Consider the following 22,747-nt stretch of genomic DNA (forward strand, 5'->3'; position numbering starts at 1 on the left):
CTATAAGGTAGATTCTCACTAGGACTACAGATTTCGAAGATGCCTGCTATTAGTTATCTCTCTCTCTTAACCTGTCCTTGTGCATAAAGGTAACTGTAGTATCACCTTCAGCTAATTTCATACTGCCTTTTTTAGAGATGTAAGATACCACTCAACACTGTGATTTCAAACACAATGCACAAATGCAAAGCACAGAAACCTTTGATTTCTGCTGTAGCAGATGTGATGCACCCTTGCATCTGTAAAATACAGTCAGAAAAGATGATTTTTTTCTTAATATTAAATGACCCTTTATTAAAAAACATAAGCATTTGTTAATACATAAATTTATGAAGTACCAAGTAATTTTTGCTTCCCAGTACAGCAGGACTCAGAAGTGAATGGGTGTATTTGGTGTTAATTTCATATATTAGTTCCAGGGCTGCAGAAATTACCAACAAGTTAGTGTCAAAGATGGCTAATTTCATTCCTCTGACAGATCTGTATTCATCTTGCTTCACTTCAGTTTAAGACATCCTTCTTGCTCACCCTGACAGACATCAGTGCTTGCAAAGGACAGCAAAGCTGGAGCTGTAAGAATTAGCTGACTCCCTAGAAAGATGCAGGAATTTGTTTTATAAAGTGAGAGAATTCCATATCACAGAATCATCTGAGTTGGAAAGAACCTTTAAAGATCATCCTGGCAATGAACAGAGCATGTGGTTAGCTATAAATGTCAACACAAAAGAGAATTCAGTCATTGAGAGAGTTCTTTTTTTACCTTATTTCTTAGGGAAAGTGCATTCTTTGCCTTGTGATCATCTAACCAGAGTGGAGAAAAACAGTCACTGTTTTCTGAGGTCAACAATTCTGAGATCCCCCTGCAAGCTGCATGGTATGAAACATCCCCAAGTTCCACCATCTAGTTTTTTTAGCACCAAAATATTCGAAGGTAGAAAGTCCTGAAGTTATACGTTAAGACCTGAACATCAAAGCAAGATACTGGACTGCTGTGCAAGTATTGTTATAAAATGAAAAGAACATTGTACCCACTGCAATTGGTAGCATAACTGAACTCCAAAGGGATCTTTTGTGTCAATAACAATCTCTTCAAACACAGAAGAATAGCTGTCAGTTGCAGAGAGAAATTGAAGGTTTTTGATGTTGTTTCTTACTTGATCTTCCTCAAAAAAAAACCCTGTAATCTGCAGGAACTCGTGCAGGTGCCATCCATTCTCTACATGGTCATCTTGCCAGTTCTCTTGCCAGTTCTGTGCCACCAAGCATTACCACACCATTCACAAAAAAGTGACCTGACTTCTGCATGCCCTCCTATGGGAAAGCATGTCTTGGCTTGGTGGGACACACAACCCTAATCACATCAGTGAGTTTGTCTTCTTGCGCAAAGCTTGAATCAATAGAATTGCAGGACAGATGATGAAACAACAGGAGCCCAGTTAAAACAAACTGATCTAAAATGTCTCAGCATCTGGCAAGTGACCAGACAGGGCAAGGAAAACTGGCATACTTAATGTCTGCTGCTTACTCATTTTTTCTCTAACAGTCCTGTTTCTTTTCCTGTTTCTAAGAGAGGACTAAGTATCTTACTTGCAACAGATTTATATTGCAGATCATACACTTACATCTCCTCACTGCAACAGAATTATGTAGCTCCTGCCACACTATTGTGCCTCCTAGGAAGCACAATTAGCTTCACACTTAACAGGAAGAATCTTTACACTATATGAGAACCACAGTTCCTACCATGTTTGTGATAGGAAGTGCTTCCACCCCTCTGAAAGCTTCTCTTCTCATTCAAGTACACATGCACAAATGGTGAAATATGATGCTCCTGTCCTCTGCAACATTTCTTCAGCTTGAAACAAGTCAGCGAAAAATCCCTGTTATCTGTGTAGTTGTCCAGTTCTTCTTTGGTTTCTCTGGCAGCCCATTGGTACACTCACAAATAAATACCAGGCTGGGGGAAGCACAGCAAATGTGCCCCAATGACTGCTGCAGCCCCCCGCTTCTGAAATCTAAAGTGCTTGTTTTGCAGCAGGACCCATATCCCTGCCTGCCAGCTGAGCACATGCAGTCCTGAACCCTGCTCACAGGCCTGAGTCCTTCCCTCACTGGTCCCTTGGTATGCCCTCTTCAGATGGATTAGACTTCAGGAACATCTGATCCTGTATCTTCTGCCTTGACCGTGTCACTACTGCTTGTCTCAGCATGGAGCCGCTTGTAGTCAGTGTGAAAGAAGATGACATAGAAACAAGCCATGGCACTGCAGAGGCCCGCCATCAACAGGACTGGAGCTGCAAACAAGATACACCTTTAGCTGGTGAATTGAATCCTCATTCTCCAGTGTTGCAAAAGTCTAGAGCAACCGCATGGTCCAGATGATAATCTTCCTAAGGCTAGCCTGAGGACAATGTACAGCTTAAGACTAGGCAACACTGGTTGGGTGAAAGCCAAATCCCACTTCACATAACAAGGACTCTGAAAGATGATTTGACTGAAATCTGCCAGGACTCTAGTCCTGCATGGCCCAGAGGTTGGAGGTCTTACAGCACTGCACGCAGGGAGTTTGTGTGTATGTGTGTGTACAGCTGCATGTTGGGGGCTAGTGAAGAAAACTACAAGCCCCATTTCCAACTCTCTGTCACGGGTAGGGTTGCCACTCCCTACTTAAGGCTGCCCAGGGTCTCATCCAAGCTGGCCTTGAATACCTCCAGGGATGGGACATCAATGGCTTTTCTGAGCCTCACCATCTTGAAGAGCCCAAATTGCTTTTTGGGGACAGTGAAGTCTTGTTCCCTGTCAGCAAGTAAAGTTGGTTCTGGGGATTTCTGCTCAGCTGAAGATTTAAAAAAAAAAAAATGCTTGCCAGCCTCTGTGTTACAGTGTGTCCCTATGAACTGATGTTAGTATTACATAAATGAGGAGATCAAAACGAGAATTTAGCCTACAGTGCGAGCATATCAGTGCTCCATTTCATCTCAGTTTCTGTGCTCTCCTGACTAGGAACAGTAGTGTGGAATAAGTCAGAACAAAGCTGCGCAGGCACATTACAAACCATGTAACATCTGTGCATGCAGAAGTGTGTATGTAGTCTTGACCTGCCACACTGCATAGCAGCACAGGTTGTGTGTGCTACATGGATAGGATTTTCTGCTAAAAGTAGCTGTGTGGTGAAGCTCAGAGACAGGTGCAGTAGAAATCAGTCTTGCAAGGTCTTTATCAGTGACACATGGGTGGGACTGGAGAGTGCAGTGTGCAGCTGAGCATTCAGCATTGTTTCTTAAAGATGTGCTTACTTGTCCAGTCTAGGGCTCCATCCTGGTCAAGAGCACAGGTAGAAGATGGGTCCTTAGAAACACGCACAGTGAGGGCTTGCAGCAGAATCATAAAAATCACACCTTCAATCTGGCTGTGGAGAGAAGCCAGTATGCAGTAACTACCTTTTTTGCCAATGACAAAGACAAATCCAGTTTCCTCAATAAAAGAAAGCAATGCCCATTTCCAAAACAGAGTCCTTCTTGCGGAGAAAGCTGCAATCAGCTGTTCCTGACCAACACCCTTGGCTAACAAGCTCTGGTTCACAGGCCACATCAGCCTTTCAGAACACCCTGCCAACACAGCAGGATGACGATGCAATCACTGCAAAGGTGGGAAGGTATTGAACTATAGCTGTCAACGTGCTGAGGCTTAGTCACTGGACAGAGGTTTGGAAATACCTCTCATTGCAGGGGTGAGGATGGGAAAAAGATTTCAGCCTCCTCCTCATCACAGCTGGCTGGTAGCAGCAATGAAGTTCACAATCAGTGGGAGACAAGAGCTTTCAAATCAAGTGTCTGTTTCCCCTTTTTGACTGGTGTTTGTTGCTGCTGCAGCTCCACTCGTTACACAAAAGTGGTACTGAGCAGGCACAACATTGCTTAGGGCTCAGTCATTCCTGCAGCAGAACAGTACCAAAACCTTTAGTGGAAGTTCATCAGCTCCACAGCTCAGCCAGCCACCTCACCCCTTGCACAAAGGCAGTGGCACGGCTGACAGTGATGCTCATTCTGCTCTCTCTGCATCCATGAACCTGTTATATGCAGGAACCCACGTTCAACTGTCACCCCGATTTAACCTGTCTACTTACCTTGCAACAAAAATCAGTCCTGTAGATGTGCCTTCTCCCACAGGATAGGAACACTCCACTGCCAGCTCCATGGCAACAGGGTACATGGCAAAACCAAAGAAACCAAAGATTGAGCTGGAGATGGCCAGAGCAACGGCCTGATCTCTGAACCGAGAAGCCTGCAAGCAGAAAAATAGCACAAAAATCTTACTGTCAACTTTGCTGCACAGAAAGTCTTTGAACTCATGACCTGCAGGAAGTCCCAAGCATTTGCTAACTACCAGCACTGTATTTCTTTATTCTTCAAACCTCGAGAGTCAACAAATTGCTACTCAGTGAACATTTAGCTTTTCAAGCAAGGCAACAGAGGATCAGCAGAATTATGTGAAGAATGTGGATGCAGTCACAGTTCTGTGACATTATTTTCTGAACAGTTACTAACCCCAAGTGCACCTACTTTATCTCCACAACCGAGGAAAACACACACTCATCTTGACAAGCATTTCAGAACTGGCATTTGCAGTGAATTACATGTGAGAATTCACTGGGATACTACAGCTCAGTTTACAGTTAAAACTATTCCTTATCATGTTAGATTCATGTTTGTAATACTAGGATATTTAAAAACTAACAAACAAACAAAACAAAAAAAACATAAAGAAAAAACCTGAATTATCTACAAACTTTGGTGCTAAGTTTAGTGCCCAAAGCAGCCTCATTCCTAGGTCTGGTGGAAAAAAAATGGCTTTGTGTCACCACTAGGAAAGTTAGGAGCATAAGCCCTGCAGCCAGAGTGTCGGTAACCCCATTCCTTAATCATGCTTTAAATTCCCAAAGAAACAGCAGGTGTCTTGCAGCACAGCTCCAGAGGCCTAGATCGAGCTTGTGAAATCCAAACTGTGTCTGAAATCAGAGTTCAAAACATCTAGCAGATTTGAATGGGTGGGTTTTATTTTACTGCTTTGGACTAGTAGATTATCTGTATGGGACAAGGGTGAGGAAGAAAAGGAGGGGTAGGAAAGAAGTGATCCAACGTAAGGAAGTAAATTGCATCAATTCATTTAGGTCCTGAAGCTCTGTCTGAGGCTCCAAAGTTACTCTGTGAAATCTCCAGAAAAAGGTTTTTCTGTTAAAAATCCTACGTTAATAAAAGCTTAATAAATACTGTGATATCAAATGACCCTGTTATGAGCTGATGATTTACTAGATGGCAACAGAAGTAAGCCTATGGGTGTGGCGCAATGCAAGGGAGAACTCACCACTGCAAAAACGATGCTGGCAAGGGCACTCAGACAGAAACAGATTTTAGTGGACTCTATGAAATTCCTTGTCCGGTCGACATACAGTCCTAGCAGGAAGGCACCCAACAAACCACACACTGTGAACAGAGCACCATCCATGCCAGCAAATACCTAGTGGACATAAAAATTAAGTAGCTGAGAAAACACAGTAGTTAGGAGTGAGGTTTTAATGTCACTGACTGACCCACCTGCCTGCTGCTTGCGGGTCAGTGTCTGAGGCAGAGCAAGTTTTCATTGCAAGGCTGTGGGCTGCAAACAACTGGGCCCAGAATCAGTGCTGCTACATGTGTACGACAACAGGATAATTGTAATCTTGAGGTCTCAATGGATGACAAATCAAGGGAGGCTGAACGTGCATGCAGCAAGGCAAGTCAATGTGCAGACATCTAGCAGCTGGAGTTAAGAGTGTTTTAAGAGGACTCCAGAAGGACACAAGTAGTGGGACTAAAGTGCTAAGGGGAAACATAGGAACTGGTGCAGCCCTTTGCTATTGCAGGAAGACAGCAGGAGGAACCAGCTGTGCAAACCCTGCATACAGCTGTGACAGCTGCACCTGGCCAGTACCCTGGGAAAAAAAGAGAAACAGATATGTCACAGTACCTGTGATTTCCTACTGCCTTGGCTTCATGTAAGACTGCCTAAAGTAAAAATGCAATTGCACCAGCCAGCCTTCAGCAGCCTGCTCACTCTAGGGCCCACATGAGCCTCCACACCTCTCTGAGAAAGGTGTCAGAAGGCTGCTTAAACATCTGTGTTCTAGAACAGCTTAGGAAAATGCAACATCCTAAACAGTGTTTGGGGAGAAAAGATTTTTAAATTGCAAAGGTGAGCCTGGACAAAGGCAGTAATAAAAACTTAGATCATCCATTACACTGAAAGACTGACTGTGCTGGGCATTAATGTACTGCTTAACATACATTAAAGACTACATGCAAATAAGATATGAGACAATGCAACATATTCAATTGTCTTCATTTTGTTCTGATTTACCTATCAAGGAAATCATTTGGATCATAGAAGATGTGGTCAGTGGAGAGGAAGGGAGAAAACTCACATTTGAATAACCCTTTTCACAAAGGATTTGTTCTAGCAGAGCTGAAAAGCAGGTGAACATCCCAATTCCTCCTCCAAAGCACACTGCCAGGATGATGTATGGCTTGTTTCTCAGGAGCTAGAGAAAGAAGTTAACATACTTAAACAAATGGTGAAGGAAAAAGGGCCAGGCTGTGACAACAGACTAGGGGGTTAGATGCTCTGACCACTTAGTTAGAAATGCTGAGGGCAACCCTGTGAGTATCAGAGGAGTATGGAACCCCTTGTCAGTTCGGCCAGCAGACAAGTTAAAAAACAGAGGCCGTGTAAGAAGGAGGGATCTCTTCAATGCCCAAATTCTTCTTCATCTGTTACCGTATCTGCTACCACCTCAGAAAGCTCAGGCTGCATAGTCCTCTTGGAGGAGTCCAGTGTTCTTGTTTGTACTGGCTAAAGAGCAACCAGTCCATGGCTACATGGTCAGATAGTATCCCTCACAGCTTTGTTGTGAGCAGAATTCACTCCCTGAGGAAGAGAACCTTCCATGGCAGACTTGATGGAGCGAAATTCAGAGCCTACTTTCTCAGCAGATTCCTTAACACATCCCCGCCTGTCAAAGCTGCATCTCTCATTTAAACACTGGTTCCTCTCTCTGCTACAGCACTTACCATTTTGAGCCCCATGAAGAAAGGCTGAGAGGTGGAATTAGTGGCACTGGCTGAAGGAGGTGTTGGAGGAACCTTCTCACGAATCCCCACAGTGGCTAGAACACAGGCCGTTAGGGCAGGAATGGCATAAACACCTAGCTACACAACAGAAAGCAAAGCAATGTTACATGTCTTTGCAGGTCTACTGTTCCAAACACAAACCCCAACCAATCCCAGTGGCTGATAAAATCAGTTTCATTTACCATCAATGGGATGTGCCTTCCTTCAGGAACTAGTGCCGGTGACAGAACGTTTGCTATAAGAATACCCAAGGGATTGGCTAGAAGAAAATAAAAAGATGTTTTTCATGCAAGCAGTCATAATCATTTATTAGTCTATACCATCACTCAGTACCAGAGTAACAGCTTCCAAAAAAGCAACAAGTACAGTCAGACCAATGGAGAAACCAGGAGATGAACATGTGAGAGAAGTTAACTGTGTGGTCTCACTGTTGTCACATTTGTTCCCTCATCGTCGGGAAATCCATTTATACATCCATTTTCCTACAAGAGCTAGAGCTGGAAATTGATTTTCATATACAAATTATGGTATCTGCACCCTCACAAGGCTGTTCCAGTAACATAGGGACTTAATGAAGATGAACCACTACATGTCTTGATGTTATATAGGAACAGCAACATACACAGGAGAAATCCAGACAACCTCAGAATCCCACCTGAGTCTGGAGCTAGGAAAACATGTATCCTAGCACTAGCTGGGACACTTTTGAATGCAATGTGATGCCTTCACATGTCATTTCTCAGCCTTCCTCCAAGTTCAATGTCTTCTGAGTGCTTCACTAGCACCTTTGTTTCCATATTCATCTGTATCTTCCTGCAGCATGATCAGCCACTGTCACAGCCAGCCAGTCTTAAAAGACTAATTTTTCACAGTAAGTAGAAAACCAACATCCTGCAGGCACTTGCAGTTCAGGAGAAGGAGCTGAGCCACAGCTGGTTCATCTTACCCTTCTCCCACAAGAACAGTGTGCATATCAAAAAGTGGTAGGTGCCAAGAATTGTCTGGCTACCTTCTGGCACATGCACTGGATGTGCTTGTCAATTTTATTCTCAGAAGCAGCAAACATGCCAGGACCTGATAGCACTGTAGATGTATGAATATTTAGTCTGGAACAAAAAGTCAGCAAAATGTCCTTTTAAAATAATGAGAATCCATACAGCTAGGGAACCAGCCAGAGCAGCCTCATATTACATTTTGTGAAGACTGTCCAATAAGCACATAGCATGTACACAGCGCACACCTTCTACCAGTGTAGGAGAGTCCAGTAGGAGAGTATTACTGATGTGTGGGACATTCCAGAGCTCAACCACTGAATTACACCAATATTTTGTATAGAACAAGGGCAGTTCTGCCAAAGCATCATTAATACTGTTACAGCACACAACAATCACAGCATTCTTGCTCTGTATTTGGAAGGTACTCACTGATGTAATCCAGGTGAAATACTATCCAAAGTAACTCTAAATGGAAATAGTTAAAGAACAGTTCCCAAGGAGATGTATTAAAGCTTCTATAGTTGGGTAAAATACAAACAGGAGAATTTCTCATGGTGTTCACAGGGATCCATTCTAGGCCCTGCACTGCTTCTATATGAGCAGGTCTCTGGAATGATAAGAGGACTGCATATGGTAAACACTGAGGAGCACCGATGAGTAGTAGTGATCTCAACTACTCAGCTGGATCGTGTGTGGAGGATCTGTTTCTATCTGCACGCAAAAAAACAGCAAATCCTGCTTAGAGGTACTGCCAGAAGCTGTGGAGATACTGGCAGGGCCAGATTCTGCATACAGCATTGGTGCAGACAGTACTCCAACACTGAGCACTGCTCTAGCATTAACACAGGAAATGGATATTGATAAACTGAAACAAGCTGAGAGCAGACATGGATATATGTGTGAAAAGGAAAAGGGAAATGTGCCTGTAAAATGCACTGGAGCATTTCAGTCTTCCTAGACAAAGCCAAGTTGAGGTGACTGCCCTTAACTTCCTGCCAAACAGGTTCAACACGACTGAATGGCCAGGGCACAACGAGCATGAGAAGTAACGTGTAGGCATTTGTTAGTAAGGTAATTAACTACTGAAGTAAATGAACAGGCTGTGGCAGATGCTCCTTCTAGGCAATATTCAAACTCTTTTTAAAAATGAAATTCTGATTTTATACAGCAGACAGTAATGGGTGTAACCAGACACTACTAATGAAAGCCTGCTAGACAGCAATATGCAGGCATCGTAGCAGATAATTATCACAGCCCATTCAGTCCTCACACTGATAACTCAGCAAGCCACAGTTTGAACAGATTCAAATCTTGAGTATCTACTATTCCTAGCTCTTCAGCTTTATTAATTCCCACAATTAAATCCACTTATTCATGTAAGGTCTAAGGTCACTACATCAATGGTATACTATTTAGCTGCTCTGGCTGCTCTCTCACTTAAAACAATCAAATTTCTACACTCTGTGATCCTTCATATCGCAGCAAAGGACCGCAGTGCCCAGTGGTGCCCACCAGCACCTTCTGAATTCCTCTGGTAGTATTGTTATCACAACACACTTACAACAGAGCTCCTTCTCCAGAAGGAAGGTAAAGATCTATCTCAGTCCTGGGAAAGAAGTAACTGTGTACCCTACTCTAGGGAAGGTGGTGCGAAAAGAATTGCCTTGTTCTAACATCACATATATCCATCCTTCTAAATAAGTGTTCATAGTCTGAGTTTACCAGCAGCACTGGGAAAGCTGTACAGGTGTCCTTCTAAATTGGCCTTTTCCCCTGACTTATCCCTTCTGACACAACTCTGTGGCAGTGTGGGATCTTTCTCATACCTCCAGGTAATGATTTGACAGCTGGAACCAGTAGGTCAGCCCAGTTTTTGGGCACGTCTCAAGGAAGAGAGAAGTCAAGGAAAATGTCACACAGAAGGAGACAACACGTCTTTTAAGTGCAGTACCCTAACTCTAGCAGCAGATAAAGGAATCAAGAAAGGGATGAGGTCAGAGAAAGCAGATCTAGTACCTCCAGTTTCCCAGCTTCCAGAAATTTTTGCTTAGGGACTTTACAAGTGAGAAATGATTTCTGTGTGCATAGTCCTGCTGCACTTAGCACACTCAGTGTGTTTGCATGGCCCATCAAGTATGTTTTACATGTGTATGCGTGTAAAACATATGCATTGAGAAAAAATGCCCAGCCTTGCTACTGGATGAACTGGTGAACAAAACTGCTGCTGCAGCCTCACCTCTGTCTAGTTACAGAATTTGGTTACTGTGACCACAAGCATAGCTTGCAAATTGGACATGGTGCTCAACAAGCTGCACAGGTAAAGCCACTGCAGACTTGAGATTTAGTAATGCTGAGGGCTATCCTCAGCAAAGATAGTCATCTTGTTATGGCAGAGGGGAAGGAGGCTGGGAACCTCACTTATAACTCTGCACCTGGACATGGCTGAGGCCCATTTCTCGCTTGGTAGCATGAGAATGCCTGCCTGTGTGAGGCTTTTGAAGGCACTGATTTATTGCTCGGCCAGAGCTGCATTTGCAAGGCCTAAAAGCTGTGGTAGAGAAGGTTTCCTCTGCTGGCTGTCTCTGAAAGCAGCACAAATGCTAGCAGGTTCTGGAAGGTAACAAAGTTACCGTATAGTACCACTTACACATGGATGAGATCATATTTGCGGTTGCTCTCTGGTGATCTGGAAACCATAAAGCTGCCAGCTTAGTTGGTGAGAAGATGACAAGAGGCTGAGCCAAAGCACAGAGACACTGCCCAACAAACAGGTACCAGTAATTCTGGGAACCCAAGCTCATGAACTTCAGGACGCTGAACATCCGGATGATGCTACCCATCATATTCAGCCATGCACTCAGGATCACCTGCAAGCAGAAACAGCCATGGGTTGTGCATTGCAACCCGAAGGACAAAACTTAATGCAACAGCATAGCATAAGCAAGGTCTCAGATGAATTCTGGGAGACACTGAGTTGTTAATAATGGCTGCACAGAAAGCTGCCTGCGGACTGTCCCCACCCCTTTGGATCACTGCAGGATGCTCCTGATCCAAAGATAACCTATTTACCAGACTCTTTAAGGATCAAGGTTTCCTGGTCTACGCCATCATGCAGCTTATGCAAGACAACAGATACTATTGTGGGATTTAGTAGAAATCCAAAGTTCACTATTTTCACTCTGTTTTCAAGTTTTTGCCATCACCCATATATCTTGCTGTGATGATCCAAAGACCATGGAAATGAGTTATCCAGTATACTGGTCCTGATAGTGTTCTGTTCCCTTAGTGCTTGTTTCAGTGCCACAATCTCAAACCTCACAGCTTTTGGGAAGACTGTGCTGAGATACCAGGCTGGCTTTGCACACAGCACACTATGAGCTCACAGGAGTCATTAGCTTGCTTGCATCTGGCCCTGCCATTCCTTAAACTGGCCCTACAAGCACAATAATTCAGCTAACACCACTCCTTACAAAACCCCATCCAATCTCACTGAATTCTTTACATAGTTGAATCATGCTATCTATCCCTGTCAGATAGCTAAAGCAACAAAATCCCAAGCAGAAAAACAACAGGAGAAATACAACATTCATTATGATTTTCCTACAACTCCCTCCCTTCCAAGGTGGTGACAGCTATTACTGAACTAGAACTGAGCTTGCCACACAGCCATCCTCTGCTGCACTTAGCAAGACAAGATTCAGCATCTACATGCCAGTGCTTTGTGTTGCTAGACCCACAGAGAGGTTATCTCCACCATCTTTGGGTGACAAGCCCTCATGGTAACAGAATGATTCAACTCACAGCACATCTGAGCCCCACGCTGTCAAGAACCCATGTTGCCACCAGACCAAAGGGGATTGAGATGAGTAGGTACACTACTGAGAGCCAGTTGACCATCTCCAGAGAAATGTGGAAGTAGGCAGCAGTCTGGTCAGCCACTGGAGCAAATGTCAGCCATAGCTGCAGAACAGAGAGCAAAAATAAGTAAGCATGACCATCATTACCAGAACAGATTTTCAGCATCCCTGCAACTTAATTACATTGGTAAGATGCTCACAATCTAGTTTCCCTCCACCCATTCCAAAGGAGTCCAGCATCTGTCCCCCCTCCCACTTCTGCAGGAGGTTACTGATAGGCTGCATGCCAACACCTCCCTGCCTGCACTGGTAGCAGGATGAGGGGCAGCTAACAGCAGCACAGACTCAACACTTCACTAAGTAACAGCTGGAGAGGGCAGCATAAATAAATGCAACCCAGGGACTGGTAGATCTCAAGGAACACCATATGTATGTTAATACATCACATATACAAACAGCCTCACCAAATACAGTAGAAAAACGTTGGTTTTCATGAAATGCAAGCTGTTAACCAATGTCTACCTCCATAAACACCAACAAATCAAGATTTTAGATGTGAAAAGCAAAATATTTTGCAGAGTGGAAAGCACGCGTAACCAAATAAGGTGCAAGCATTTTGCCATGCTAATGGCTGCACTAGCTGCCATTTGGAGTGTTTTTCATTGTCAGGCAGACTGTATAGCTGTGCACAGTGTGGCAACACTCCTTTAACACCTTTCCTGTACAGTCTGAAAAGAAGCCACTGCTCATAAGAAAGGGACCTTGTTCTTTACAACAGACACAGCTCAGCAATCATCAGGCAGCAGCAGCTCCCTAGTCTCAGCATTCTCTCCCATGCACCAGGACAAGGCAGTGTGGCTGCCATGAAAGTGACGTTGGATGTCCTCCTGTCACATGGATGTCCATGTGACGCACAGTACTCATCCTCCAAAGCCATACACCAGATTTCTCTTCTTCGAGCTAACTGATCATCAAAATGGACACAAAGACTAGAAGCAAACAGCCTCTGGCCTCAGCTAATGCCATCCATGCTAATGCAGTAGCCTAGGAAGTAAGGACAGAGATGAGATCTTCAGACAGGTTGGATGTCAGTTTCAGCCTCTTATAGACCATGGGAAGATAGGCAGGACTAGGCACTGGACAGCAGCAGCTGTGTATGCATGCATATCTATAAGGGCCCTGCTGGAACAGACAGGTGTGGGCGAGGAGTGTGTGCGCAAAGCCCTGCAGCACACTTGTTTGGCTCTCCTTCCTCTCCAAGTGCACCAAGTGGTGGTACAAGTCCTTCAGGAGAGCAAGTCAGGAGCCAGCCAGCCACGTGTGAGCCAGCTCTGCCTGCTGCTCCCTCCTCCTTCCTCTTCACCTTCCTCAAGCTGACAAGCACAGAACAGGGCAGGAAGCACTCCCAGACTCATTCTGCTATGCATTTCTCTGTCCGCAGCACTAAGGCAAGAAGTTCCTCTTGCAAAGCAGTTTCTACCCTTTGAACTCAGCAGTAAAGAGGCAAAGAGAAAGAGGCTTTTGCCTCAGCAATCAGCACTTCCTGGGTACTAGTAAACAGTAAAGCTTTAAGTTAAACACCCACACACTCAAAAACATGGTGTCAGTTAAGCAAAACAAACATGGAGAGCATCCACATAATAATGTCACTTACTCAAAAGTGGTGGCATGAGACATCTGGAGAGCAATCACCTAAGCTTAGCCCAGATGTGGTCAGAAGTGCCACATAGCCCAGGACTTCAGGCAGAAAATCCATGAAGTAGATGATGCCTACTTAAGGACTTTATAAAAACGACGCAAGGGTTTCTTACACTATGTTTGCAGCTAGCAGTTTCCAGAACAGCAGTATTTAGAGATATTATAACCAACATCCAGCAAGACAGTACTCACTTCACAGAGCAGTCACAGACAGAGGCTCTTAAGCCCAGGTCAATAACAGAGGTTCAAGGAAGAGACAACTTCTCTCTGGTGTAAAAGCCTTCCTTATCTACCCTGATATTCTCTCTCACAGAGAAAGAATTTCACGAGATGATGTAGGGCAGAGGTAGTTTCCTTTTCATCATCACATGGTCAGGCCCAGCTTCACTCAATCAGAATTTTAAAACAGAATGAACAAAGAAACATTTATTTCTCAGTCCGCCCTTGTTACATGACTGAGCGTGCTTTCCTGCAGACAAATTGCTCCTACACTGTCCTCATGACACCGACAACAATCCTCCTCTCAGGGCTGCCTGCTGTCTGTCACTTTCACTGACACCAGAGGCCACTAAAAAGGAAAGCTGCATGTGTGCATGACTAAGAGGAGAACACAAGGTGTCATCACAGAAGCTCAGTCCATCCCATGAGGTGACCTGCTCTCTCCAAATAAGAGAGCTCAGAAGTTGGGTGTGCTCACCATTTGCATTTTGCAAACACACCGACACCGGAATACCCACCACAAAGTACTGCATGCAGCACCTGAGCAGGAATTAAGGACACATCTCGACTTGCATGGCAATTTTCATGCCACGGAACTGGTAAGCTAATCTTTCCATCTGGAACTTTTAAACAGAAACCAGCCAAGTTGATTTCATGGCCTTTCAACCACTCCCTCTGTTTTGATGTGATTTTCACCTGCAACATTTGGGAGAAACATTTGCATCGGAAAACACGTAGTTACAACTTTCTGTGTCAGCATACTTGTGAATTCCAGAGAGGCTTACAAAACAGTATTGGTACCGGAGGTATCTATTAAGCACACAGTTCTGATGTGGGGAAGTTCTGGCCCAAGTTGCTATTGTGGTAAAATAAGGCTGCCAACAATCAGGAAGTTGGCATAAGACTGAGCAGACAGACAACAGTACCCTCCTTCCAGCAGCATGACCCAAGATGTGGGTTCACTTGCATGTGTAGCTGAAGGACCATTTCAAGTATCTCTTCAGTTCACTATTAATTATTTGCAAAGTTCAAGTCTCCCAGGAGAGCCTGTAACAGCTTTGTACAGCATCCTTCCCTATGTTGTCACTTCCACTCCTAGCCAGGACAGGCATCCAGGCTAGCAGTGGTGCCTTCCTGTTACATGATGCACTTGTGCTGTGCTGACCGAACTGCAAGCAGAGCTTCAAATTGCTTTTCTGCAGGACAACTTATCGCACTCTCAGAGGACACAGAGATTTTGCCTAAAGAAGGTATCTGAGCTTTTTGGTGTTTCAGTATACAGCCAGATTCTCACTGTATTTTTTCATTTCTCCACTACGGCACTTCTGCATCATGGAAGATGCACTCCACTCTTCCTTCCCACAAATGAATATGCCAACCTTGGCTGCCAGAGAGCATGCACTTGTGGCATAGTAATCCTCAAGCACATAAATCTACACTGCCTGATCAACTATCAACAGTGTCCTCAATGAATTGGTGAGTGAAGATTTGGGCATCCGACTTGGTATGGGGAAACTGCAATATTTATCTTGATAACTATTTCATCTGCTCAACAAATAGGTGTGATCTAGCGTTCCTTCTTTAGGCCTTTCAGAATTAAGTATCTGTGGGCAATTGTAAGTTCCTGCACCATTCTGCTTAAGGTTGGAAAGGATCTCTAGGACCACCAGGTTCAGCTGTCAGCCCATACTCCCTAAACCACGTACCTCAGTGCCACATCCACATGGTTCTTGAATGCCTCCAGGAGCAGTAACTCCCCCACTTTCCTGGGGAGCCTGCGCCACTGCATCACTGCTCTTTGTAAGAAATGTTTCCTCATATTCAACCTGAACCTCCACTAGCACAACTTGAAGCCATTCCTTCTCGTCCCATCACTGTCACCTGGGAGAAGAGGCTGAACCCCACCTCACCACAACCTCCTCTCAGGCAGTTGTAGAGAACGATAAAGTCTCCCCTGAGCTGCCTTTTCTCCAGACTGAACAATCCCACTTCCCACAGCTGCTCTTCATAAGACTTGTGCTCCAGACCCCTCACAGCTCTGTCATCCTTAGCGTGGTGCAAAATCTCTCCTTAGCCTAGTACAAAATCTCTCCTTTACCATTCTGTATTTGCAGCAAACCCCAGAAGGAGATCCACCCGCTCCTTATTCTGCACGTATAAGCCTACTGACCCAGGTCAGCATTGAAGCCCAGCCAATTCGTACTCCTTTAGCCTAAAGCCGTCCTTCACAGACTCGTTTCTGAGCCTCTCAGTGGGCCGCAAGGAGTCTCATCAGCACTTCCACCTGCGCTCCATCCCAGCCTAGCTTCACCGCGGTGCTTCTCGATTCCCCACGAGCTCACATGCGCGCAGCCCTCCTCCCCAGCGCGCCGTTCCGCCGGATCCCGCCGGTTAGAAAGGCCTCCCCCGCGCCTGAGGGGCTCGGTGCCTCCCAGCCCCGCTCACCATGGCGTTGGAACAGTTCAGCAGGCACACCACGGCCAGCAGGAACCACCTCCGCCGGTACGTCTTGAGCCGGCCCGGGCCGCGCTCTGCCAGCAGGCCCGCCGCCTCGCCCCTCTCCATCGCGGCTGGGACAGACTCGACTCAACTCGGCCCGATTCGACTCGGCTCGGCCCCGCCCCGCTCTGCGCCTCCCGGGGCGGTCCCGGGCCTTTGCCACCGCGTCCCGGGCGGCGGAGCGGGCGTGGCGCTGGGGAGAGACCGGCGGTGTTCAAGGCGGCAGGGGGGCGGAGGGAGGACCGGGGTTACTTTTTCGCCCCCGCTCTAATGGAAACTACATCAGCGGCGCGCAGTGCCGAACGTATGGCGATGAATGCCCGCTGTTGGTATGTATTGGCAGCTCCCGCTCTGCTGGGGTGAGCTGGCTCGGTGGTGTCAGCGGGGAGCTGATGGGAGCGGAGTGGGGAGCAGGAACATGGACAGAGGAGAATGCAAGGAGAGAGTGAGGCACAGAGATGTCTCTCAGCCCTCTTTTTGTATGCCTCACCTGCCCTGCACCTGCCTATTCTTTGTTGGTGCTCAGCTTCTGCCTGGTGTATCTCCATCAGTCTTCCCCTCCGACCCTCTCTTTCCCCAACCCAGCATATCCAGTACCCCCTTGCCATCTTTGCTTTTGTTCTCAGGAAAAAGGCAGTCTGAGCCAGTTGTCACAGGTGCATCTCAGCTAAGCAGTTTTAAGACACTTGTACTGAGGCTTCTTTGGTCTCAGACATGGGATCATATGTGATATCTACTGGATATACCCAACTGCACAGCATGTGTGCTGAGTGGGGCTAGAAAAAACTTTCTTGACAGTTGCTGTGTGAAAGAAGGTTTATCAACAACTGGGTAGTTAAAGGCTCTGTACCTTGGTTATAAAATGGGTGTGGAATGATTTATGACAGAGACTGGGAGAGGATTCTGCATCCAAAGCAGTTTTGTAGTACTGATCGCTCACAAATTATAGGGTAATTCTCTTTTTGGAAAAGACCTCAGGAGGTGCCTGGTCCAACCTCCTGTTAAAACAGTCAGACCAGGTTGCTCAGGGCTCAGCCTGGTCTTGAAAACTTCCACAGATGGAGCGAACACAACTTCTTAGGGCAACCCATCCTACTGCTGGACTGTCCTCATGAAGAAGAGGTTTCTCTTTATATATAGTCTGTACTACACTGTTTTCAGCTTGTTCATTACCCTTTCCTCCTTACACATAACACTGCAAGCAGACCAGGCATGTTGCAACAATTCTCCCACATCCACCAAAGCCTTCCTTCCCTGGCTGAATAAACTACATTCCCTCAGCCCCTCCTCTTCAAGCAACTGATGCAGCGTCTGGCCATCTTTGTGGCCCTGCTGTGCTCACTTGAGTTTATTGATGTGTTTCTTTTATTGGGAGATCCAAAACTGAACACAGTACTCTAGATATAGCTGGCAAGTACTGAGTTCAACTGAGTTGAACAGAACAGCCCCTTCCTTCAACCTATTGGCTATGTTCTTGTTCATATAGCGCAGGGTGCCAGAATGTGTCCAGAGAAGGGCAATGAAACTGTCTGGAGCACAGGTTTTTATGAGGAGCGGCTGAGGGAGCTGGGATTGTTTAGTCTGGAGAAGAAGAGGCTCAGAGGAAACCTTACTGCACTGTACAACTTCCTGAAAGGAAGTTGTGATGAGGAGGGGTTTGGCCTCTTCTCCCACGCAACAAACAGGACCATGGAAATGGCCACAAACTGTACCAGAGGAGGTTTAGATTAGACATAAGGAAAAACTTTTTCTCTCAGAGAGTGGTCAGGCACTGGGATGACCTGCCCAGGGAGGTGGTGGAGTCACCATCCCTGGCAATATTCAAGAGGCGCCTGGGTGAGGAGCTACGAGATATGGTTTAGAGGCTTGTGGTAGCAATGGTGGTGGGAGGATGGTTGGACTAGATGATCTTGGTCCTTTCCAACCTTGTGATTCTGTGATTATGAGAGTTAGCTTTTCTCTAGCAATCTCTCACTCATTCACCAATTGTCTTCCACACCTCCGTGTATCCCAGGTCTTGAGGCCTAAAAGACCTTGATTGTGAAGATTAGTGTGAAGTAGCCACTGAGTTCCTCAAGTTTGTCTGTGCTTGCTTTCACTAAATCATCCATCTGTTCAGTAACAGCCCTGCATTTTCCATGTTCAACCTTTTACCTCTAATTTGCCAGCAGAAGCTTTTCTTATTACTCTTGATGCGCAAATCTGTGCGTTAGCTGAGCTTTGGTTTTCACCATCCCTACATACTCAAGCAATGTTTCTACATTTCCCTTTTGTAGTCCCCATTGCTGTTTCCACCTCCTGTGTTTTGTTTTGTTTTTCCATTGGAATTCAGCCATGATTCCATACTTAGCCAAAGTGGTCTCCTTTCTTTTTCTGAGTATTGAGATGACCTGTTCTTGCCCTTGGTTTAGACTTCAGAGACCTTTTCCCTGTTGTAAACAGTCGTGGAATGAAGAACTGCTTCTTCCCATACTGTGCATTGAAGGAGATGAGAATAAAATGTCCTCAGCTGTAGGACTAAGGCAGATATTTTATAGGTGCATCTTTGGCTTGAATAGTAATGAGTAATTTGCAATCTTACTCATTTATATTGAGTATTTATAATTTCCCCTTGCTGCACAGATTATCTGATTTCTGCTGACACCACAGGTTTTACATGCTAGAGTGCATTCCTTACTCTCTGAGAAGCAGAGTCAAAAGTGGTACCTGCAAGTGTAATTAAAGACCATACAGACTCATTAAGAGCAAAATGTATGCTGGTGAGGAAGGTGATCAGGATTGCTCCAGCTGCTTTTATTCTGACATTTTGTTTACTGTTTAAAATAGCAAGACTATATTTTTTTTAGCTCCACAAAAAATGTAGTGCTTTTGCCACTACTCTGTTCTGTCTCTAGGCCAGATATTAAGCATGGATTTTCGGATTTTGGCCAGTCTAGACCTTTTAATGCTAATCTTTTTGTCACCAGTCTGTATTTGTACATTGTCATTTCTCATGACAGAGAAGACTGCAGAGACTCACCGTGGATACCTGGACGCATCCTGCTGGTTTCCACAGTGCACACCAGGAGGTGCCTTTGAAGAAACTAGTGAAATCTCCATTTCAGTACCATCACAGTACCAGTCTTAAGACCCATTTTGGAGTAGATCACATATTAAAAATATATTTAAAGCAAACAAAAAACAACAAACAGGGTATTTGCTAAACACACATAGCAAAACGAAACTGATTTTTCAGATTGCAAGAAACTATTATATATGCAAGTTCATATAACTGGCAGGTATGGAGAGAAAGCTGGAAGGCAGGAGTCACTGTACGGGTATGTTCGTGGACTGCAAAAACAGACGCTTTTCTCCAGAAAGAGAGATTAGTTGCTTGGCTTGGCAAAACAGAAGAGTCAGATCAGACAGGTACTGAAGGAGACAGCAAGATACTCATCCAATTCTTTGGGCAGAGAGCCAGCTGCCCAGGGCTGATCTCCTCTTAGTCAGGCCTGGCCTGGGGTGGGCTCCTCCTGCTCTGCTGTGGCTGCTGAGAGTCCATTCTACAAATGAGTGGGACTTTCTTTGGCCAAAATAAATCACATATGCCTTAGCTACTTCTACTGGGGGACTCCAAGAATGAGAAGACAAGCGCACTCATGCTTGCCATATCTGTGTTGCTAACTCTTTCTGAAGCCCAAGATAAATTCATGAAAGGCTTAAAGTGTTACTTGATATTTTCACATGTTTTCTTCTTTTGGAATTTAGTCATCCTTGAGCCAGGTTTTCTCCATCTACATCTGTATCAAATTTACCCACTTACATAAGAGAAGCAAATATATTATTGTTACAACCACATAAATACTGTTTGTGCACTGTCAGCTCTATTGATGCCTTGCAGGATCAATGTCTCAAGGAGATAAATTGTATTTTATCATTTTGTTTTTCCCATGGAAAACATAACCAATTTATTGTCTTTGTAAACATCAGTAGATGAAACTACTTTAGAATCATTAGCTCTGACAATAGTTTTAAAGTATTAAAAGTAAAGTCAGTGCAAAATCCAACGAAGTAAGTGTTCCATCTTGAAGCAAAAGGCAATTTTAACAATTAGTCTTAGTGATACAGCCTTCCCTTTGTTCTTTGTTCTTTAAAAGGATTTCACACATTACCTTTTCAATAAATTAGTCTGTGGATAGAACTGAGCTCTTCCTGCCAAGGCCATTAGAAATCTCCCTGTGGGAGCACACCGCTTTCTGGAGGCATCTGGGAGCCGTGTCCATTCCCGAAGGGCTGTGGGCGCTGCGTTCCCCAGCACAGGCGATGGTCCCTGTGCCACGATCCCCGCTGGTGGCCGCGCTGCTGCCCGTGCCCGGCAGAGAGGGCCAACACATTCACGTAGCAACGGATCATTGTTCATATGCCCAGAAAGAGCTGTGCACTGTAGTTCCTGGTTCTGCTCTTTCTCCTCTTCCTCTTCCCTTGCCCTTGTTCCCACAAGAGAAAACTAGCAGTGGTTGGATGATCTGTGTCTCTCTTGCATGTGTTCAGCTGTTTTAGTGCACTTTGCAGTGTTTTTGAAGGCTTGTGTGTGTGTGTGTGTGAGATAATTACAATTGTGATATTTGCCATGTGACTTGCATTCTTTGTATCACACTTTCAGCTGGATGGTCTCCCTGGCAAAGGGAATTCCCTACCCAAACACTACTTAAAATACTGAAGAAGATGTTGCCGTGCATGATCGTCAGTGACTGCAGACAAGTTCTCAAAACTCTTTTTCCTTTTCAGTCGTCAAATTCATGGATGTATTCTTTCTGTTTTACCCCCTGTATGGGGATAGAGAGAGCAAACATAATACACAGGGCAACTGAGGCTCTGGTAGCAGATCTCAGAGCAGTCAGTGCAAAGGATTTGTGGCATACTTCTTTCTCCTTTTCTTTGTCTCTGTAGGCCTGAAATCCCCAACGTATTGGTTTTCAGCCCCTGTGCCAGAGAACAGGACACGCAGTGTGTTCTCACACACATCCTGCAGCACACACAGGCAAGTGTGGTTAATTTACTGTCATCTTGCAATGTTATTTTGTGCAATTCAAGGCTTTATTAGGTACTGCAGGCAGGAAGTGGCATTTGAAAGCTTCAGAGAAATAATTGCCCTGCTTAAGAGTAGTCTCAGTTCTTCTGTTTACGAAATAGCTGTTGAAAAGAAATGATTGTTAAACAGAAAAGAATAAGATGGGTCCTAATCCAGACCACAAGGTAGAGAAATGGATCAGCATACTTATCATGCATATCCTCAACAATAATGGAAATGAGAGCTAGCAAGCATTTGGGAAAGAACAACTTCCTCAATACTGCATTAGAAGATCCTACTCTTTGCCAAGGGAAAGATCTGTGATTTGTCTGAGTAACTCAAGTGATCACTCACTGATCTCTAGAGTGCTCCAGGAGATCCAGTTTTGTGCAGAGAAGGGGCCAAGCACAACATCTGGGATGTAGATCTTAGGGTGCTAAATTCCAGCATTATTATCTGATAACTTTTATATCTGCTGGCCATCTTCAATCATGGTGAATGGAAGGCTGTAAATCCCAATGACTGATGTCTTTTAATGATGCCTTAATAATGTGAGGTCTTGCAGGGAGATGTAGATACCTTGAGGCACTGGATAATCAGCAGTGGCATGAAGATCAGCAAAGGAAAGTATTGCGTCTGCACGTGGGACAGAACAGTGCCGAACACAGGCACAGATGGGGACAAGTGACTGGAGAGCAGCTCAGCAGGACGGCACGTGGGAGTGCTGGTGACAGCAGCTCAGCAGGAGCCAGAGCTGTATCTGGGCAGCCAAGGAGCAAACCATATGTTGGAATACATCAAACACAGCACAACTAGCTGGTCAAAAGAAGTGATTCTCCTCCTGTGGTCTTGACAATATAAAATATAAAAAGGTATTTAGGTTCTTGAAAACACGCAGAGGCGGGCAGCAAAGCTGGTGATAGGGCAGAAGGAATCTTGTGAGGAGTGCTGGGGGCATTGGGCTGCCCAGCCTGGAGAAGAGGAGGCTGAGGGCTGACCTCACTGCTCCCTGCAGCTCAATGAGAAGAGGGTGCCGGGCTCTGCTACTGGGAGCTGATGGCAGAATGGAAATGTGCCAGGCTCAGATGGGACATTAGGAAATGTTTACAGTGAGGGTGATTAAGGACTGAAATAGACTTCCTAGGGAAGTGATTGAAGCTCCATGGCTTTCAGTATTCAAGAACTGTTTGGATAATGATCTCATTAATACACTTCAGCTTTTGGTTAGCCTTGAAGTGGTCAAGCAGTTGGACTTCATATCTC

At 45.1% G+C, this 22,747-nt stretch overlaps 1 protein-coding gene across 4 annotated transcripts in view; it reads right to left on the minus strand.

Annotated features, from left to right (window-relative positions):
- Nucleotides 1-265: 265 nt before the first annotated feature.
- SLC49A3 (solute carrier family 49 member 3) overlaps nucleotides 266-22,747 on the minus strand; it is a 103,570-nt gene continuing 81,088 nt past the window's right edge. For 2 of the 4 annotated variants that reach the window (XM_085213979.1, XM_085213978.1), the window contains 9 exons: nucleotides 11,963-12,121; nucleotides 10,809-11,028; nucleotides 7,349-7,425; nucleotides 7,107-7,244; nucleotides 6,461-6,577; nucleotides 5,365-5,517; nucleotides 4,127-4,284; nucleotides 3,297-3,409; nucleotides 266-2,294 (listed from right to left, as the gene is read on the minus strand). In XM_085213979.1, the coding sequence (XP_085070105.1) occupies nucleotides 2,143-2,294; nucleotides 3,297-3,409; nucleotides 4,127-4,284; nucleotides 5,365-5,517; nucleotides 6,461-6,577; nucleotides 7,107-7,244; nucleotides 7,349-7,425; nucleotides 10,809-11,028; nucleotides 11,963-12,121 (1,287 nt within the window). In that variant the 3' untranslated portion in view covers nucleotides 266-2,142. Of the gene's footprint in view, nucleotides 2,295-3,296; nucleotides 3,410-4,126; nucleotides 4,285-5,364; nucleotides 5,518-6,460; nucleotides 6,578-7,106; nucleotides 7,245-7,348; nucleotides 7,426-10,808; nucleotides 11,029-11,962; nucleotides 12,122-16,380; nucleotides 16,581-20,585; nucleotides 21,468-22,747 lie in introns of those variants that run through there. The other 2 variants (XM_085213980.1, XM_031557425.2) reach the window with 2 other exon arrangements.

The sequence above is a fragment of the Meleagris gallopavo genome, chromosome Z, assembly GCF_905368555.1.
Source record: "Meleagris gallopavo chromosome Z, MGAL_WU_HG_1.1, whole genome shotgun sequence".
NCBI lineage: Eukaryota > Metazoa > Chordata > Aves > Galliformes > Phasianidae > Meleagris > Meleagris gallopavo.